Below are 21,115 nucleotides of genomic sequence, written 5' to 3'. Positions count from 1 at the left end.
GTGAAATAAGCCAGGCAGAGAAAGAAAAATATCATATGACCTCACTCAACTGAGGAATCTGACGAACAATATGAACTGAGGAGCGGAATAGAGACAGAGGTGGGATCAAAGGATCCAGAAGGAAAGCGGACAGAGGGAAAGGGGATGACAGGCTGATAGGATGGGATGAGAGCAGAAAAGCAAACCCTGGAGGGAAGGGGGGGGCGTTATAGGGAGGGGGACAGAGGGAATGTACTGGGGAACATGGGAGAGGGGAGGATGTATTCGGGGGGACACTAGAATCTATGTAAACAAAATAAATTAATAATAAATCAACAACAGGAGGAAAACTGAAAAAATTTTTTTAAAAATCTGAAACTTGATCATTGTTAGATTCTTTTTTTTTCTTTTTTTTGTGAAGGACAAAATTACCTTCTACGTGTTTATATACTTCCATCAAAAGATAAATGTCTGGTTATCTTCCTGGAATGTAAGCAACCATTTTTTTTTTTTTTTAGCAACCATTTTTAAGCAATGCCTATACAGTGATATTCTAATTCTATTATTTGTTTCTCATTTGTGAGTTATAAAAGAAAAACTTTCCCTCATCACTATTAGATTATCCTGAGATACGGGTCATAATAAGATCATCAACTATTAAAAATATTTTTTTATCCTGACCAGGCGGTGGCGCAGTGGATACAGCATCGGACTGGGATGCAGAGGACCAGGTTTGAGACCCTGAGGTCGCCAGCTTGAGTGCGGGCTCATCTGGTTTGAGCAAAACTCACCAGCTTGGACCCAAGGTCGCTGGCTTGAGCAAGGGGTTACTCGGTCTGCTGAAGGCCCCCCCAGTCAAGGCATATATGAGAAAGCAATCAATGAACAACTAAGGAACTGCAATGAAGAATTGATGTTTCTCATCTCTCTCCCTTCCTGTCTGTCTGTCCCTCTCCCCAACACTGTCTCTGCCACAAAAAAAAGAAAATATACTTTTATTAAAATTTTAGTAATTAAATTTTGTTTGACACTGTGGTATTGAATCAATCATTTCTTATTACTATCAGCTGCTAAAATGTGTCTATAGAATCTGTGCTACACACTTATGTCATGAAATAGATGCTCATTTTAAATCAAAGTTGATGAAGAATTTGGTACTTAGTTTCTAAAGATGATCAACCAAAATTTTCAGCTATACACCTAATATTGATTTTTTGTTTTAGAGAGAGGAAAAAAGAGAGACAGGAAGGGGGGAGTGGAGAGAGATGAGAAGCATCAACTTGTAGTTGCGTCACTTTAGTTATTTATTGATGTTTCTCATATGTCCCTTGATGGTGGGTGTCAGGGGAGCTCAAGCCAATGACCTTGGGCGTAAGGCAGCAAACTTGGGGTCATAGCGATCCTGCACTCAATCAAGCCTGCGACCCTGTGCTCAAGCCCACAACCCTGCGTTCTAGCCGGCAACCTTGGGGTTTCAAATGAGGGCCCTCAGCATCCCAGGCCGATGCTCAATCAATGGTACCAGCACCGGTCAGACTGATTATTTTTTTGATACCAATGTCTTCTTATTGTGCATAAAGATGTAATGAATATATTCATGTAAAAAAAAAAAAGCTGGTGGTATCTGGCCTGTGGTGACACAGTGGATAAAGCATCAACCTGGAATGCCTAGGTATCCAGTTCCAAGCACAGGCTTGACCGGTCAAGGAACACAAGAGAAGCAACTATGAATTGATGCTTCCCGCTCGTCCATTCTCTTTCTCTCTCTCATCTAAAATCAATAAATAAAATCTTAATAAAATAAAAAAAGCTGGTGGCCACATCTCTTAGACGCTACAGAAACACAGCCCAGGCAGGATCTATGAGCACACGTCCTGATCTGCTTTAGAATAAGCAGAATCTTGCAATGGCAGAAATCCCCTCCACCGCCAGGATTTCTGTAGAGCTTGGCTTACATATTCCTTACTCAAAACCACATTTCTTTCCTTCAAAGTTCTTTTTTTTTTTTTAATTACACATTCAACAAGATTATTTATTCAATAGCAACTGAACACCTACTATATTCCTGACACTGTTCTAGGTGCTGGGCCATAGCAGAAACAAAAATCTGTCCCTTTCACAGTATTTATCTTCTGATGGGGAAAGTCACACAATAAACAAGATAAGTAAACTGTACAAATAATTTTTTTAAGTTTATTGATTGATTTTAGAGAGAGAGGAAGGGAGAGAGAGAGACAAAAACATTGATCTGTTTCTGTATGTGCCCTGACCCAGGATCGAACCAGCAACCTTTTGCATATCAGACAACACTCCAACCGAGCCATCTATCCAGGGCACAGATCATTTTATTATTTTTTATTTAAAAATTTTTATTTATTTATTTTTTTAATTTATTCATTTTAGAGAGGAGAGGGAGAGACAGAGAGAGAGAAGGGGGGAGGAGCTGGAAGCATCAACTCCCATATGTGCCCTGACCAGGCAAGCCCAGGGTTTCGAGCCGGCGACCTCAGCATTTCCAGGTCGACGCTTTATCCACTGCGCCACCACAGGTCAGGCCATTTTATTTTTTTATTTATTTTATTTTATTTATTTATTTATTTTTTCATTTTTCTGAAGCTGGAAACAGGGAGAGACAGTCAGACAGACTCCCGCATGCGCCCGACAGGGATCCACCCGGCACGCCCACCATGGGGCAATGCTCTGCCCACCAGGGGGTGATGCTCTGCCCATCCTGGGCGTCGCCATGTTGCGACCAGAGCCACTCTAGCGCCTGAGGCAGAGGCCACAGAGCCATCCCCAGCTCCCGGGCCATCTTTGCTCCAATGGAGCCTTGGCTGTGGGAGGGGAAGAGAGAGACAGAGAGGAAAGCGCAGCGGAAGGGTGGAGAAGCAAATGGGCGCTTCTCCTGTGTGCCCTGGCCGGGAATCGAACCCGGGTCCTCCGCACGCTAGGCTGACGCTCTACCGCTGAGCCAACCGGCCAGGGCATCATTTTATTTTTTTAATTGAATGTACTGGCTAACAATATTATACAGGTTTAAGATGCACAATTCTACTCAACTATACAAATTATAAAGCGACAAGTACCATGGAGAAAATTAAAGCAAAGACATAGGAGAGAAAAGTGGGAGGGATGAAATTTCAGATAATCTAGGGAAGGCCTCGCTGGGAAGACAGAGAATGAACTATGAGTACATATGAGGGAAGAGCTCTCCAGAGAAAACAGCTAGTGCTCATGGCCCAACACAAAGGCCCAACTGGCTCATTCAGGAACAGTAGCAAGAACATCATCAGTAAGCAAAGGTTGCAAAGGTAAGTATTAGGAGAAGATATGGTCAGAGAGATGGCAGAAGTGTTATACAGCCTTGTGGTGTCTGGTAAAGACTTTGGCTTTTACTTTGAGATGGAAAACCACTGCGGGACTTTGAGTGAAAGAATAGATCTCCACACAGGACCACGTAGATGCTCTTGAGAATATACTGGAGGGAGCAAAGGAATGGAAGGAGGGAGACTAATTTGGAAGGTTGTTACAATTACAGTGGTCATGCTGAGAAAAGGTAGCACTAATCAGGGGCAGAGCAATGCCAGTGGTGAGAAGCAGTCAGATTCCAGATCTATTTTTCTGACAAATCAGATATGCTGGGTGAGAGAAAGGGCAGGGGGGAAGCCAAATGTTCCTGAGCAACTAAATGGACAATTAGATGGAGAAGCAGGTTTTGTTCCTTGTTTTAATTCGTTGGAGAATTAGATGGAGAAGCAGGTTTTGTTCTTTGTTTTAATTCGTTGGGGGGAGACCAGGAAACTTTTCAGCGACACCTCAAAATGGAAATGTTGACTCTACATCCAAACACACATTTCAAGCTCTAATTTCCAGTTTACTTAGTTCTCAACAAACCTCCTCATGGAATTCAACCAATATTACATCTATTCTTACAAAATGTTCCTTATAACTGTTTAGCATTTACATGTTTACATCTTCATTTCTCTCTGCAAATGGACAAACTAGAACAAATCCACAAGACAGCTAACATGTAAAGCATTACTTTAATTCTGAAAAGGTCTGTAGTACACACAATGGTTAATTTGAAAATTATCTTTTCAAAATATAAGCTAGCTTCATCTATTTCTACCATTTTTTTTTTTTACAGGGACAGAGAGAGAGAGTCAGAGAGAGGATAGATAGGGACAGACAGACAGGAATGAAGAGAGATGAGAAGCATCAATCATCAGTTTTTTGTTGCAACACCTTAGTTGTTCATTGATTGCTTTCTCATATGTGTCTTGACCATGGGCCTTCAGCAGACTGAGCAACCCCTTGCTTGAGCCAGCGACCTTGGGTCCAAGCTGGTGAGCTTTCTGCTCAAGCCAGATGAGCCTGTGCTCAAGCTGGCAACCTTGGGGTCTCGAACCTGGGTCCTTCTGCATCCCAGTCCGACACTCTAACCACTGCGCCACTGCCTGGTCAGGCTATTTTTTTACCATTTTTAAGTGTACACTTCAGTGGTATTAAGCATATTCACATTGTTATTCAAACATCTGTGCCATCCATCTCCGGAAAATTTTTTATCTTGCAAAACTAAAACTGTACTCATTGAAAGAAGTAACTTTCTATTCCTCCCTCTGCCCAACTCGTGGCAACCACCATTCTATGTTTTCTCTTTGATCTCCATTATTAACCTACTTATATACAGTAATTCCTATAAATGGAATCATGTAAGTGGAATCAGTATTGTCCTTTTGTGATTGGCTTATTTCACTTAGTATAATGTCTTTCAGGTTCATTCATGTTGAAGCATATGTTATAATTTCCTTCTTTTTTTTTTTTCTTTTTTTTAATTTTTCTGAAGTTGGAAACGGGGAGCCAGTCAGACAGACTCCCGCATGCGCCCGACCGGGATCCACCCGGCACGCCCACCAGGGGGCGATGCTCTGTTGCCAACAGAGCCATTCTATTGCCCAAAGCGAGGCAATGGAGTCATCCTCAGCGCCCGGGCCAACTTTGCTCCAATGGAGCCTTGGCTGCGGGAGGGGAACAGAGAGAGAGGAAGGAGAGGGGGAGGGGTGGAGAAGCAGATGGGCGCTTCTCCTGTGTGCCCTGGCCGGGAATCGAACCCAGGACTCCTGCATGCTAGGCCGACACTCTACCACTGAGCAAACCGTCCAGGGCTAATTTCCTTCTTTTTTTTTTTTCTTTTTCTGAAGCTGGAAACGGGAGGCAGTCAGACAGACTCCCTCATGCGCCCAACCAGGATCCACCCGGCACGCCCACCAGGGGGCGATGCTCTGCCCATCTGGGGTGTCGCTCTGTTGCGACCAGAGCCATTCTAGTGCCTGAGGCAGAGGTCAAGGAGCCATCCCCAGCGCCCGGGCCATCTTTGCTCCAATGGAGCCTCAGCTGCGGGAGGGGAAGAGAGAGACAGAGAGGAAGGAGAGGGGGAGGGGTGGAGAAGCAGATGGGCACCTCTCCTGTGTGCCCTGGCAGGAATCGAACCTGGAACTTCTGCACGCCAGGCCAACGCTCTACCACTGAGCCAACCAGCCAGGGCCAATTTCCTTCTTTTTTAAGGATGAGAAACACTTGATGGTATGGATAGTATGTTATGCCACATTTTGTTTATTCATACCTCCGCAGATGGGCACATGGGTTGCTTCCGCTTTTTTGGCTACTGTGAATAATGCTGTTTAAACATGGGGGTACAAATATATTTGAGTCCCTGTTTTCAATTCTTCTGAGTCTATACCCAAAAAAGAAAATGCTGGATAACACAGTAATTCTTGTTTTAACTTTTTTGTGGAACTGACATACTATTTCCCATAGAGGCTGCAAATCCCACTAATAGCACACAGGGTTCCAATTTCTCCACATCGTCACCAAAACTTATTTTGTTTTTTAATAATAGCTACACTAATGGGTGTGATTTGCACTAGGTTTTTATTTGCATTTTCCTCATGATTAGTGATATTAATCTTCTTTTTATGTGCTTATTGGCTATTTCTGTATCTTATTTGAAGAAATGTATATTCAAAGTCCCTTGCTCATTTCTAATCAAGTTGTTTTGATGTTGCTGAGTTATAAGTGCTTTATATATTCTGGACATTAATCTCTTATCAGATATGTTTTGCAAACATTTTTTCCCATTCTACGACTTGCCTTCTTGCTCTATTGATAGTGCCCTTTGATGCACAAATTTTTTAATTTTTATCTAGCACAATTTATCTTTTTCACATAGTTGCCTGTCTTTTGGTGTCCTACCCAAGAAACTGTTGCCAGATTCTACATCATAAAGTTTATGCTCTGTCTTCTCAGAATTTTATAGTTTTAACTCTTACATTTAGATCTTTCATCCATTTTGAGTTAACTCTTGTACAAGGTGTCAAGTAAGGTCCAACTTCATTCTTCTATATTTAGACATTCAGTTTTCCTAACAGCATTTGTTGAAAAGTCTACCTTTTCACCTGACCTGTGGTGGCGCAGTGGATAAAGAACAGACCTGGAATGCTAAGGTCACCGGTTCAAAACCCCAGGCTTGCTCGGTCAAGGAACATATGGAAAGCAATGAGGAGTTGGTGCTTCCCATTTTTCACCCCCTATCTCTCTCTCTCTCTTCTCTTTAAAATGAATAAATGAAGTATTTTTTAAAAAAGAAAAGTCTATCTTTTCCCCACTAAATAGTCTTGGTACCCTTGTCCAATATCACTTGACCATACATGCAAGGGCTTATTTCTGGACTCTTTACTCTGTTCCTTGGTCTATATATCTGTCTTTATGCTAAGACCACTGTTTGATTACCATAGACCTGTAGTAAGTTTCAGACAAGAATGGGCAAGTTCAGGGTCATATGGCCTTAGAATATAGTAAGTTTCAAAGTCAGGAAGTGTGAGACCTCTAATTTTATTCTTTTTCAAGATTGCTTTGGCTATTTAGGGTCCTTTGAGATTCTATATGAATTTAAGGATAAATTTTTCTATTTATAAAAAAAAAACATGGTTGAGATTTTGAGGGAAAAAAAATCATCTTTTAAAAAAGCACTTTAGAAGTGGGGGAAGGGAGTAAAGAGGGACAAATATATAGTGATGGAAAATGATATGACTTTGGGTGATGGGCATAAAACACAATCAACAATTCAAATGCTATAGAGATGTTCACCTTAAACCTATGTACTTATTAATTAATGTCACTCCATTAAATTTAATTTCAAAATTTTTTAAAAAAAGAAAAAGCATTTTAAATCTTCCCACCAGTAACTGACATTTCACTGCTATTTTGGAAGCTGCTGGAAGCTCACAGTTGTAGTATGTACACATCCTCTAATCTATATTCCAGAACTTTTCACAGGAAACAAATCCTTGAACAGTATAAAAAGTACATAAAAGTCAATTACATTATTCAAATGTCTCCTTTAAAACATCAGAACGAGAGCCTTAAAATATATGAAGTGAAACTAAACTGAACTGGGAAACAATGATTGTTGGAGACTTCAATATCCTGCTTTAATAACAGAACAATCAGCCTGACCTGTGGTGGCACAGTGGATAAAGCGTTGACCTGGAAATGCTGAGGTCGCCGGTTTGAAACCCTGGGCTTGCCTGGTCAAGGCACATATGGGAGTTGATGCTTCCAGCTCCTCCCCCCTTCTCTCTCTCCCTTTCTGTCTCTCTCTCTTTCTCTCTCTCCTCTCTAAAAATGAATAAATAAAAAAAAAAAAATAATAGAACAATCAGACAGAATACCAACAAGGAATAAAAGACATGAACAACACTATAAACCTAACACATGTTAAATAGACCTAACAGATATTTTAAAGAACATTCCACCCAAAAGCAGCACAATATATATTTTTTTCAGGTACACAGGGAACTTTCTCCAGGACAGACCATATGTTAGGCCCGAAGACAAGCCTGACTATATTTAAAAGGATATAAATCACATAAATTATGTTTTCTAACCACAATGGAATAAAATTAGAAAATGACAACAGAAAGTAGTTGGGAAAACTGACAAATATGTGGGAAATTAACAACACACTCTTAAAGTACCAATAGGGCAAAGAAATCACAAAAAAAAAAAAAAAAGAGAAAACACTTTGATTGAGATGAATGAAAATAAAAACACTTCACACCAAAACTTAGGAGATACAACTAACCTAGTGCTTAGAGGGAAATTTATCATTGTAAACACCTACAACCAAAGTGGGAGGAAATCACAAATCAATAACATAACCTTCTACCTTAAGAATCTAGAAGCCTGGCCCTGGTCAGATAGATCAGTTGCTTGGAGCATCGTCTACAAGTGCAGAGGTTCCCAGTTCGATCCCCGGTCCGGGCACATACAGGAACAGCTCAATGTCCCTGCCTATCTAAAAATTAAAATTAAAAAAAAAAAAAAAAAAAACAATCTAGAAGCCTGGCCCTGGTTGGTTGGCTCAGTGGTAGAGCATTGACCCAGCATGTAGAAATCCCAGGTTTGAGTCCCGGTCAGAGCGCATAGGAGAGGCAACCATCTGCTTTGCTTCTACCTCCCTACTCCTCTCTTTCTCTCTCTCTTTCCTCCCCTCAGCCATGGCTCTACTGATTTGAGCACATTGGCCCAGGCACTGAGGATAGCTCATGGAACCTCCACCTCAGGCACTAAAAATAACTCATTTGCAAGGATGGGCTCCAGATGCACAGAGCATTGGCCCCAGACTGGGTTGCTGGGTGGATCCGGTCAGGGCACATGTGGGAGTCTGTCTCTGTAGCTCCCCTACTATTAAAATAAATAAATGAATGAATGAATGAATGAATGAATGAATGAATCTAGATGCCTGACCTGTGGTGGCACAATGGATAGAGCATTGACCTGGAAATGTGGAGGTCCCAGGTTTAGAAACCCCAAGGTTGCTGGCTTGAGAGTGGGTCCATCTGGCTTGAGCACAGGGTCGCAGGCTTCAGTGCAGGATCATCAACATATTTCAAAGGTCACTGGCTTTAGCCCAAAGGTCTCTGGCTTGAAGCCCAAGGTGACTGGCTTGAGCCCAACCACTACCCCAAGGCACATATGAGAAGAAATCAATGAATAACTAAAAGTGACAGAACTATGAGTTGATGCTTCTCATCTCTCTCCTTTCCTGTCTCTCTATCTCTCTCTCAAGAAAAATAAATACAGGCCCTGGCTGGTTGGCTCAGTGGTGGAGCGTCGGCCTGGCGTGCGGGAGTCCCAGTTTCGATTCCCAACCAGGGCACACAGGAGAAGCGCCCATCTGCTTCTCCACCCCCCTCCCTTCCTCCCTGTCTTTCTCCATTGGAACAAAGATGGCCCTGGCGCTGGGGATGGCTCCGTGGCCTCTGCCTCAGGAGCTAGAGTGGCTCTGGTCGCAGCAGAGCAATGCCCTGATGGGCAGAGAGCATCGCCCCCTGGTGGGCGTGCCTGGTGGATCCCCATCAGGCGCATGTGAGAGTCTGTCTGACTGCCTCCCTGTTTCCAGCTTCAGGGAAAAAAATAAATAAATAAATAAATACATTAAAAAATAAAATCTAGAAATGGAAGAGGAGCAAACTAAACCCAAAGCAAGCAGAAGAAAGGATATAATGTAGATTACAGTGAAGTAAGTAAAACAGAAAACTCAACAAAACCAAAAGTTGGTTATTTGACAAGATCAATGAAATTAATAAATTGTTTGTAGAGTGATCAAGAAAAAGAAACATGACTTAAAATACTAAATTCAGCCTGACCTGTGGTGGCGCAGTAGATAAAGCATCAAACTGGAACACTGAGGTCACCAGTTCGAAACCTGGGGCTTGCCTGGTCAAGGCACATATGGGAGTTGATGCTTCCTGCTCCTCCCCCCTTTCTCCCTCTCTGCCTCCCTCCCTCTCTAAAAAGAAAGGAAATAAATAAAGAAATATAAGTTTAAAAAATACTAAATTCAGGACTAGAAGAGGAGACATCAATGCCAATCTTACAGAAATAAAAAGGTTTATAAAAAGAATACTAATACATTAGGGGAAAAAAAAGAATACTAAGAACAACAGTACAGGGGGTCCTCAGGTTACGACAGTGTTGACACATGGTGTTTTGAGTTTACGACACTCACTCCCATAAAAACTTGAAAAAATTGAGACGTGTTTCAGCCTACTCATTTTTTGTTGTTTTTTCTGTTACTACAGTACAATGTACAATACAGTATATTTATGTTCTTTTCCTTTTTCTGTGGCTTAGTTGTGCTTTTATGTTCTAGATTATGATTTTACAACTGTGTTAGGATAGGGAAGTGACTTAGGCTAGGGAGTGTTCCAACTTACACCAAAATTCGGGTTACATCACTGTTATAGAAACAGTACTGTGTTATAACCCGAAAACCCCTTGTGTTTCAACAAATTCCTAGAAAGAAAGAAACTACTAAAACTTATTCAAGAAGAAAACATTAGGATGGACAATTCCAAAACTAACTTTTGTGGTTAGTTCTACAGCTTTTAACAGTTAGGCTTGCAAATTAGTTCTATCATAGATGGAGATTCTTTAAACTTCCATGTAGACCTGTGGGGCACAGTGGTTAAAGCGTCAACCTGGAACGCTGAGGTTGCCAGTTCAAAGCCCTGGGCTTGCCTGGTCAAGGCACATATGGAAGTTGATGCTTTCTGCTCCACCCCCCTTTTCACTCTCTCTCTTTCTCTCTAAAAATGAATAAAATCTAAAAAAAAAAACTATTAAAAAGTTTTTTTAACAAAACTTCCTGAGAGAATTCAAGGATTTCATTCTTTATAATAGGTATAAGCAGGCAAATGTTTTGTTGAATTAACCACTTGGCAACTGGATACCCTTGTGCCCAATTCTTCTCCTTTAAAGTTCATCTTTTTTTTTTTTAAACTATGTTTTTGTGTGTGTGTGTTTTTTTTTTATTTTATTTATTCATTTTTAGAGAGGAGAGAGAAAGAGAGGGAGAGAGAAGAGAGACAGAGAGAAAGAAGGGGGGGAGGAGCTGGAAGCATCAACTCCCATTGTGCCTTGACCAGGCAAGCCCAGGGTTTCGAACCAGTGACCTCAGCATTTCCAGGTCGATGCTTTATCCACTGTGCCACCACAGGTCAGGCTTTTTTTTTTTTTTTTTAAGAGAGAGAGAGAGATAGGGGGACAGGCAGGGACAGACAGATAGGAAAGGAGAGAGAGATGAGAAGTATCAAGTCATAGTTGCAGCACCTTAGTTGTTCATTGATTGCTTCTCATATGTGCCTTAATCAGGGGGTTCCAGCCAAGCCAGTGACCCTTTGCTCAAGCCAGTGACCTTGGGGTCATGTCTATCATCCCACGCTCAAGCCAGCGACCTCAGAGTTTCGAACCTGGGCCCTCAGTGCCCCAGGCTGATATTCTATACATTGCGCCACCGCCTGGTCAGACTAAAGTCCATCTTTACTCCAGCAATCTTTTACTGTAGCACCCAGTTGCACATAGGTGTGATCATCTGAAAGTATGTTGTTTTAACTCACCAGAGTTTTTTTTCCGCTCCACACCATCTCCAATGCCAGAGATAAGACATCTGCATCACGTGCAGTCTGGCACTGCACAAGTGCAGAGCAGAGGTCTAAGAGTTAACCAATAAGCGATGGCAAATGAATAAACACTACCCAATTCTATAACTCAGGTGGAAAATTCTAAGACATGGTTCCTCAAAAAATCCCAACAAAATTAAGCCTCCTTTGTCCACAGCAGTGGCTAATTTAGTAATACCTCATTTTATTGGTTAGTCCTCTTTCTAATTTTGCTTTTCCCAGTCTCCCACTCTTGTTTTGTGGGATCACTTCTCAAAAAATAAGCCACCTACATGCAAAGTCCTTGCCTCAGCCTGTATTTTCTCCAATAAAGTAATGCCTAAGAAAGGTATTAAAGGCCCTGGCCGGCTGGCTCAGTGGTAGAGCGTCGGCCTGGTGTGCGGAAGTCCCAGGTTTGATTCCCAGCCAGGGCACACAAGAGAAGCGCCCATCTGCTCCCCCCCCCCCCGCCTCTCTCTCTTCCCCTGCCGCAGCCAAAGCTCCATTGGAGCAAAGATGGCTCGGGCACTGGGGATGGCTCCATGGCCTTTGCCTCAGGCGCTAGAATGACTCTGGATGCAACAAAGCAACACGCTCGATGGGCGGAGCATCGCCCCCTGGTGGGCATGCCGGGTGGATCCTGGTTGGGTGCATACGGGAGTCTGTCTGCCTGCCTCTCATTTCCAGCTTCAAAAAGATACAAAAAAAAAAAGAAAGAAAGAAAGGTATTAAAACAGGTCCATTCCTTTCAACTGCCTTTCTGATGCTTAGTTGACACTTAAGAAGATCCTCTGTGATATGACATATTGTGGTAGAAAGAGCTTAAAGGCTTCACTTCGTTCAACTTGGAGCTGCATTATTAACCTAACTTCAATTTCTTCAAATGAAAAATGGATATACTGTTAGACTTGCAAAAGAGCTTTACAAACTTGAATGTTTTATACAAATGACATTTATCCTTATTATTAATAAGATGTGAACAATCTGTCAGGGAAAAATACAAGATTAATATATAGTAGCTGTGTGTGAATGTTAGTTCTGTGAGTAAAACTGCTCTGTCTCTAATAAAGAATGGCTGTATCTATAATGCATTGATTTTTTCTTAGTAGAACATATTCATATATTACTTATAGAATTATAAATAAAAAGGAAAATATTTTATATCTTATATCTATATATGCCTTTTAGCAAAGTGTGGAGCTTTATTCCACAAAATGAAGCAACTTATATAAACAAAGCTATAATTAAAAAATTGTTGCCCTGGCCGGTTGGCTCAGCGGTAGAGCGTCGGCCTAGTGTGCGGAGGACCCGGGTTTGATTCCCGGCCAGGGCACACAGGAGAAGCGCCCATTTGCTTCTCCACCCCTCCGCCGCACCTTCCTCTCTGTCTCTCTCTTCCCCTCCCGCAGCCAAGGCTCCATTGGAGCAAAGATGGCCTGGGCGCTGGGGATGGCTCTGTGGCCTCTGCCTCAGGCGCTAGAGTGGCTCTGGTCGCAACATGGCGACACCCAGGATGGGCAGAGCATCGCCCCCTGGTGGGCAGAGCGTTGCCCCATGGTGGGCGTGCCGGGTGGATCCCGGTGGGGCGCATGCGGGAGTCTAACTGTCTCTCCCCATTTCCAGCTTCAGAAAAATACAAAAAAATAAAAAATAAAAGGAAACTAAAAATATTAAATTGAGCTTTCTTAATAAAAAGAAATTTCTGCCAAGCTAAAGATGTTCTTCATATCATACAAATTTACTCAGGCACAGAATCTTTTCAATGTCTTAATTAAGTCAACATTTTGCATTTAGAAATCTATCTACTACTATTAGTAAAGAAACATTAACTCAGAATGGCTAGGGAATTGGGCATTCCACTAAATGCTTCCCAGATCCAGTATATCAGATTATCAAATAATAAAGTTAAAAATTAAAATGATATTGAATGTAACAGTTTTATTTAATAATTCAAAGTATTTCAGGAAGACTGTGAATATAAATTTTAATTGTACCACACCAAACATATATGTGTATTAAAAAGTATCTAACAATAATTTATATGCCAATGAAACTGTCTTTTGGAATAACTGCATACTGCCACTCTGCCAACTGCCTTTCTCACCAGATGCTATAAAATATGAAGTAGTCATTTGGGCTTAAGTCTTACAGTTTGAAATAGTTACTCTGAAAATCAAAAACCAACAATGTAAGCAAAAGTGCCTGGCAAGAAGCATAAAGCCAATACAATTATAAAATTATTATGGGAGGGATTAGTAGTTGTTAGGTTTAGAACTCATGCCACAAGCGTCTTTATTTACCCAACTCATGTCTTAGTCACATTATACTTCAATAATTAAGACCCCAACCAAAGTCCAGTCCATAAGATATTAATGTAAGATGTTTATTAGTGTAATTTAATTAGCACAATGATCACATTAAAACATCCCGATATACAAATTGTTGAAGTCTAAAATCACAAAAAATATAAACTTAGATGCATGAACAAAGTTATAGAAATATTTAAAAACAAAGTTCTACATCTTCAACATTGGGCCAAAAATGGAGAGAAAGAGAAGAAAAGAGATTACACACAAGAAACATCACATTTCAAAAGAGCAACCCTGACCAGTCTGGTGATCTCCGCAGTGAAAAATGCTGGACCATTCAGGTGTGAATACCACGGCAACACAGCATTTCATTAGAGGACTGGCTACTGCATATGAAGCTTATATGTAAAACATTAAATTCATTTCTTTCAAAATGAAACATCAAAGTGAAACAACGTGAGCTAATAATATATACCAAATTTTCACTGGCTATTAGAAAATTTTAACTTCATAAATTAAAAATAAGTATTTCAAACAAAACAAAAACAGGACAAAATGGAAACAGAAGTGGAATAAACCCATGTCAGTAATGAAGTGTGAATGTGTGCCTCTGACAACTGCACAGGAGAGTCCTGCCCCGGTCTCCCCAGCCTTTCACTAACATCAACTGCAGAGACTGCTTAGAGAGATGTCAAAGATGGTCTTAAAAAGTTAGTACTACATGACTGTAAAAAGTTCCCTGGCAATAAAAGAAGCACAAGAAAAACTAGTAAATAGCCACACACCAAAGGGAAAGCTGGGTTTTATTTGATGGTGTGGTCTCCTATGGTAACATTCTCCCTATTTGATCAACTGCTTAGACGGTAAGCATAAAGGTCTTCTCTTTAAAATGTGTTCCCTTATGTGTCTTTTCTCTAGAACCCATAGAAGGAATTCGGAGCAGAGAAACCAACCTTTGTGATCAGATCCTTGTGACCAGAAGAGGGAATGCTTCCTGGCCCTGGCCAGTTGGCTCAGTGGTAGAGCATCAGCCCGGCATGTCAAAGTCCCGGGTTCAATTCCCAGCCAGGGCACATAAGAGAAGCGCCCATCTGCTTCTCCACCCCTCCCCCTCTCCTTCCTCTCTATCTCTCTCTTCCCTTCCCACAGCCAAGGCTCCATTGGAGCAAAATTGGCCCAGGCACTGAGGATGGCTCTATGGCCTCCACCTCAGGCGCTAGAACAGCTCTGGCCACAACTGAGCAACACCCTAGATAGGCAAAGCATCATCCTCTGGTGGGCATGCTGGGTGGATCCCAATCGGGCGCATGGGGGAGTCTGTCTGACTGCTTCCCTGCTTCTAACTTCAAAAAAATACAAACAAAAAAAAAAAAAAAGAAGAAGAGGGAATGCTTCCTAAATCCCAAAAGTCATTGTAAGGACTCAGTTTAAACTTTCATAACATTTTGATTTTACCATCCCAAAGGCAGTTCTGTATAATAGAATCTAAATGTATATCTCAAGCTCTCCTCAGAACACAGTGCCAATTATTCATTCTAATCTGAAATAATAAAGTAGCTTGGCAATTATAAAAAACCTGTACAGTCAGGCCTGACCTGTGGTGGCGCAGTGGTTAGAGCGTCGACCTGGAACGCTGAGGTTGCTGGTTCAAAACCCCAGGCTTGCCTGGTCAAGGCACATATGGGAGTTGATGCTTCCTGCTCCTCTCCCCTTCTCTCTCTCTATCTTCCTCGCTCTCATTCTCTCTCCCCCTCTGTCCTCTCTAAAATGAATTTTATAAAATTAAAAGAAAAACAAAAACCTGCATAGTCAGTAACAGGATGGAAAATTTAAAAGAGTATTTTACATTCCAGATCTTAAATCAGAACTCCTCTAAGATTTCAAAACATGGCCCATGTTTTATATTCTATTTCTAAAATTTCAATCACAGCTTATCATTTGTTAAGTTCCATAGTACTAATCCCCAATGGTTCCAGATTTTTTAGCTATTACTTTGGAAAAATGAGAAATGAAAATGAGAAAGTCCTATTAGACAATCCTCAGAATGTGTGTGGATGCTAATGTTCATGGTGAAGGAAGGGACACGCAGGTCTTCACGGTGACCCACCAATCCCCTAGCATGCTGCATAAAGGCACCTTCAGAGTTTAAAGGGATATTAATCCTGAACAGAGATTGAGTCCAATCAGATATTTACTTCATTAGAAACCTGACAAATTGTTTTCCTTCAACGTGTAGGCATTTAGTTTTATCGTATGTTGTTACAGGAAAAGTTATTTTCTAATTGTATTAATATCCCAGTATTCTAACAATACTGGATTCCATTCTCTTTACATTCTCAGTTTTTAGTTTGATAGCTCATGATCATGTTAAGAAAGTAATTTTGGTTATAAAATTCCACACACAATAATAAGGCTGTTAAATTTTCAGGAGAATCTGAGCCTTGGCAAAAAGATAATTTCATAATAGAATCAATTTTGGTCCAACTTGCAACTAACAAAGAATAATTTAATTTTGAGGAAATAGTTTGTAAAGTTTCATCATAGTTCCTCTAAATTAGAAAACTTTAAATTAAAATAGCGATCATTACTCAGATTTTAGTAAGGTGGAGAGAAACACAGGTAGCCTAAAAGACTGCCCTTCCCTAAAAGCAAGCTCACAGAGGGGGAGAGGAGGGAGAAGGAAAGGGAGGTCACTGCAGTCCTGGTGGACTCAGTGCCTTTATGAAAGCACACGTTCTCATCTGGTGTTACCATATCCTGATTCATGTGGGAGATCTGAACACCCAGTGAAAAACACCAACTGAAAATGTTTAAAGAAAAGAAGAAAAGAAAAATGTGAGGTTGAATTAAATGATAAAATGAGTTTGAAAAGAGAAAAAGAAATAAAAAACATTAGACGATCTTTATAAAAATACTAAAATTAAAAAGAATCCATCTTGTACTTTGTGCTCACAAAGGGGAACGAGGTTCCATCAAGCCCTGCAGAGTACAAGAGAAGCAGGTGGTTTGCTCAGGAATCAGCAGAGAGAGGCCCCGGAGAACTACCCTCAGCTTCTTCTATATCGTGTCCAGGGAGGAAAAGCAAAGCTCTGCAAAATGCTGAAGGTTTTAGAAGTGTAACGATGCTTAGGAAAGATCACTGGTCTGGTGATGCCGCAGCCCCAGTGTTGAGAGACACTCTAGGCTTCTAGGAGGAGAAAAATAGAAAAGGGAGGAAGAAGTAGGAAGGGGAAAGAAGGGATGGAAAAGCACAGGTCATTAGTAAACAGCAAGTTCAACACAGCAAGATGCTATAAACCCTTTATACACTATCAGTGGGGCTGAGATGCTCTTATGATTAGAGATAACATTCTGAAGGCAAGAAATGGGAATTTTCAAAATGGCACCAGTTAGTGATGGCCAAGTTGCAATGCAGTCACCACATGCTCCAAAAACATGCACTCTTTGACCCGTCCCTACTCCTTCCCACCCTCAATGAAACATGCATATTTTAAGTTAAAAATCTTCTTTAATACAGTCAAATGTCAACATCTTCCCAGTGTGTTCCACCCAAGGGTGGAGGTAAGGTGCCCAAGACCAGGGAGCCCTGCTCTCACAATCTCACTGGGAATTCATCACCAGCAGGGTTCTTTTCTGCGACCAAGGAACTAAACGTCTTGGAACAGTAAGGACTAGACTATGTGTTTTTCCTGTTCTTTTTCTCCTGTCCTATTAAGATTTGGCAGTGGGAAACAATTGCTACATAAAGTTCAAGTCTCTTCTGATCATATTTGACATCCTAGTGGAGGAGAAACCTACTCTACTTTTGATAGTTGTTTCCTTTCCTGATAAAATGGCACCCACTCTTTCACCAGCTAATCAAATCAGTCCCCTCACAGTTTCTCCTTCCCCTGGCACTATTTCCTGTTTAAAAAGGTGCATTTACGTTTTTTAAAGTTCACATTCAAGCTTATTTTCCTTTAATCATAGGGATACTTCCATAAATGTTTTCTTAAAAGCAAATGACATAGATGACTTTGCTTTCAAAGCAGGCAGAGAGACGGTCAAAACCAAATATAAGATCATTAAAGAAATACAAAAATTTTGTTTCACAAAACTGGAAAATAAGGTGTTACTTCTGGTTGCTTCTTGCTTTTAAGTAAAGCCTTCCTAATTCTTGAGTTGCTAATAAGGATATTAATGTCACTGGGTAAAACTAACTGTCGCAACAAATACAACCTAGTAATCAATAAATCTGAGGTAAAGAGATATATACAATATTTCTAAAGGTCACAGAATAAAGACTAAATCCTGGAATAATCGCTATTGCTAATAAAGGCTTTGGGAAACTTTAGCAACAGAGAGATTTTGTAGTGGCTGAAGGGAAGGCTTCTCAAGGCTGAGGTAAGCATCCAAGAGAGAAACACAGACACAGTCCATGCTAGTATTTACTTCCACACAGTAATGGGAGTCAAATGGTATGTCCTAGTTAAGAAGAGCACGGTCTACAGCAGAGAACAATGTGTTTGATCATCAGGAGACTAATCATTTGGCTCAAAAGTACCAGCCTGATCATGACTGCAAGTTATGTGCAGTTATTCATAAAAATTCAACATGACTTCCTATCAGCTACCTAAGAAAAGATTTACATAGTACCTCCCTGTGATACCTGCCATTACTTCAAGAATTTTGCCCACTACAAATACACGGGGGCAGGGGTTGGTGCTAATTATGAGGTGGGAACCATAGGAACTCAGTGCTAGCTAATAGAATATCAAAGCCCTAGTAACAGACTAGGAGTTGAAAGTCAGAGACAGATTCCAAAAGTAACAGTTAAGGGAAAATTTTTAAAAAATACAACAGACTGAGGGCAAAAGAGAAAGGGAAAGAACCTTTAATCAGTAGCTCTCAGGTTTCCTACAACTGAGCCATGGAAAGTAAGTTGAGTGCAGTGTGCATTCAGGGAGGAGAGCTGCCTAAAGATGGAGTGGCCAAAAGCCTCCAATATAAAGTATCTTGATGGTGATTATTCTGCCTCGATAAGTGTATTTTTAAGATTGATCCAGCTCTTGTGTGGTATTACGACAGCAAATATTCAAAGAATATCAAAGAAAATTCACTCTTCTTTCCTCTGTTGGAGATTTAATATGACAGATGCTTTGGATTAAACACATCCAACAAGACCAACAATACCCTTAGAAATAAAAATAATCCATATGCTTCCATTAACAATCCTCCTCAAAGGAGCTTATCCAGGTATTTACTGTGACTGTTTTACCCACACATTTAAAGAATCCTGGGAACCACTTACCTATAGTGTCATTGCCTTCTATTCCATGGTCACCATTGGCTAGCACTGCTGGTTTAGGAGATGGAGTACCTGCAACCATCACAAACAAGAGGGACGGTCAAAACCAAAGATAACTATAATCATCAAAGAAATACAAAAATTTTGTTTCACAAAACTGGAAAATAAGGTGTTACTGATCACCCATTGTAAAAGACAAAACAAAAACAGATTCAACTACTGTCTAATTATCAATAGAATTTGTGTCACAGCATTAGCTTAAACGAGATTAAAATAAGTTCAAAACTTAAAGATCCAATAAAAGGAAACTCAAAAATCAGAACAGAACTGAGTCATTCATTTCTATGGTCCCCAGACTCTGTTAAACACCCCCAGTGTAGGAAAGCCCTTCATAACAACAAGCTGAAGTCTTTTCTGTTCTGTAAACTGTAAAAGATTAGCATCATATTCAATAAAACCATCATGAAGTACCACTCGTTTACCACCTGATTTGAATCAAATGCTCCAAGGACACAGGGACATTTCAAAACACCCCCCCATAAAAAGTCCAGGGCACCACGGCTCCTAGACCTGAGGGTTACGTGGGTGGAGGTCAGCAGCACTTCTGAAAGCAGTGTGTTTTGTTTTGTTTTAATTTAGCTATCCTAATAAAGTATAGTTGTGTCTCATTCCCTAATGAATAAGGATGTCAAACATTTTTTCATGTGTTTATTTGCCATCCCTTTATTTTCTTTGGTTAACTAAATGGTCAAATTTTTTTACTTTTTTTATTTTTCAGTTATTTTTTAAGATTTTATTTATTCATTTTAGGGGGAGGGCAGGAAGCATCAACTCCCAAATGTGCCTTGACCAGGGAAGCCTGGGGTTTCGAACCGGCAACCTCAGCATTCCAGGTTGACGCTCTCTATCCACTGCGCACTACCACAGGTCAGGCTTTTTTTTTACTGTTTTTTAGTGAGTTTTGAGAATTTTGTACATATTCTGAATACCAAGCCTTCATCATATGAGTTTGGCAAATATTTTCCCTTTTCATTTGTTGAAAAGGCTATCCTTACTCCATCAAATTGTCTTTTGCACCTTTGACAAAGATCAAATGACCTTATCGCATGTTGATATATTTCTGGACTCTCCTGTTCCACTGACCACTAACAAAAAATCTATCCATTTTGCCAATACCACACACTCTCTTCATTACTGTATTTATATAAATTCTTGAAATTAGGTCATGTGAATCCTTAAAATTGGTTCTTTTCCAAAATTATTTTGATTACTTTGCTTTTTCATATAAATTTTAGAATCAGTTGTTGATTTATACAAAAATCCTGATGGAATCTTGACTACAACTTCACTGACTATGTAGGTCAATTTGAGGACGTACAACCTTTTCCGAAAGGCTCTAAATATATCTAACATTTCTGCAATAGCTCTGGAGTTAGCCTGCCAACCCAAGAGTTTCCTATGCATCACTCTCAAGAACTTAACAAAGATATTTTTCATAAAACAAGTGAAAACCTAGGATGTATGATACAAAGTCCTAAAATGCAAGATTTTACCTTTTTTTTTTTTTTAAATTAGAAGCAGGGAGGAGTTCGAAACCCTGGGCTTGCCTGGTCAAGGCACATTATGGGAGTTGATGCTTCCAGCTCCTCCCCCACTTCTCTCTCTCTCTCTCTCTCTCTCTCTCCCTCTCCACTCTAAAATGAATAAATAAAAATTAAAAAAAAAAAAGAATATCTCTAAAAAAAAAAAATCTTCCTAAGAACATAAAAAAAAAAAAAAAAAAAGAAGCAGGGAGGCAGTCAGACAGACTCCCGCATGCGTTCAACCGGGATCCACCTGGCATGCCCACCAGGGGGCGATGCTCTGCCCATCTGGGGCATCGCTCCGTTGCTGAGGAAGTCATTTTAGCGCCTGAGGCAGAGGCCATGGAGCCATCTTCAGCACCCAGGGCCAGCTTTGCTCCAATGGAGCCTTGGCTGTGGGAAGGGAACAGAGAGAAAGAGAGGGAGGAGAGGGGGGGAAGGGTGGAGAAGCAG

The 21,115-nt window shown here is 40.7% G+C and overlaps 1 protein-coding gene across 22 annotated transcripts in view; it reads right to left on the bottom strand.

Annotated features, from left to right (window-relative positions):
- The window catches only part of MAP4 (microtubule associated protein 4), a 174,622-nt gene that overhangs the window by 81,325 nt on the left and 72,182 nt on the right, over positions 1 to 21,115 (bottom strand). For all 22 annotated transcript variants that reach the window (XM_066246021.1, XM_066246023.1, XM_066246024.1 and 19 more), the window contains exon 3: positions 19,083 to 19,151. In XM_066246021.1, the coding sequence (XP_066102118.1) occupies positions 19,083 to 19,151 (69 nt within the window). The remainder of the gene's footprint in view (positions 1 to 19,082; positions 19,152 to 21,115) is intronic.

The sequence above is a fragment of the Saccopteryx bilineata genome, chromosome 10 (genome assembly GCF_036850765.1).
Source record: "Saccopteryx bilineata isolate mSacBil1 chromosome 10, mSacBil1_pri_phased_curated, whole genome shotgun sequence".
NCBI classification, from domain to species: domain Eukaryota; kingdom Metazoa; phylum Chordata; class Mammalia; order Chiroptera; family Emballonuridae; genus Saccopteryx; species Saccopteryx bilineata.
Note: the sequence above shows the minus strand (reverse complement) of the source record. Positions and strands in the feature narration are given on the sequence as shown.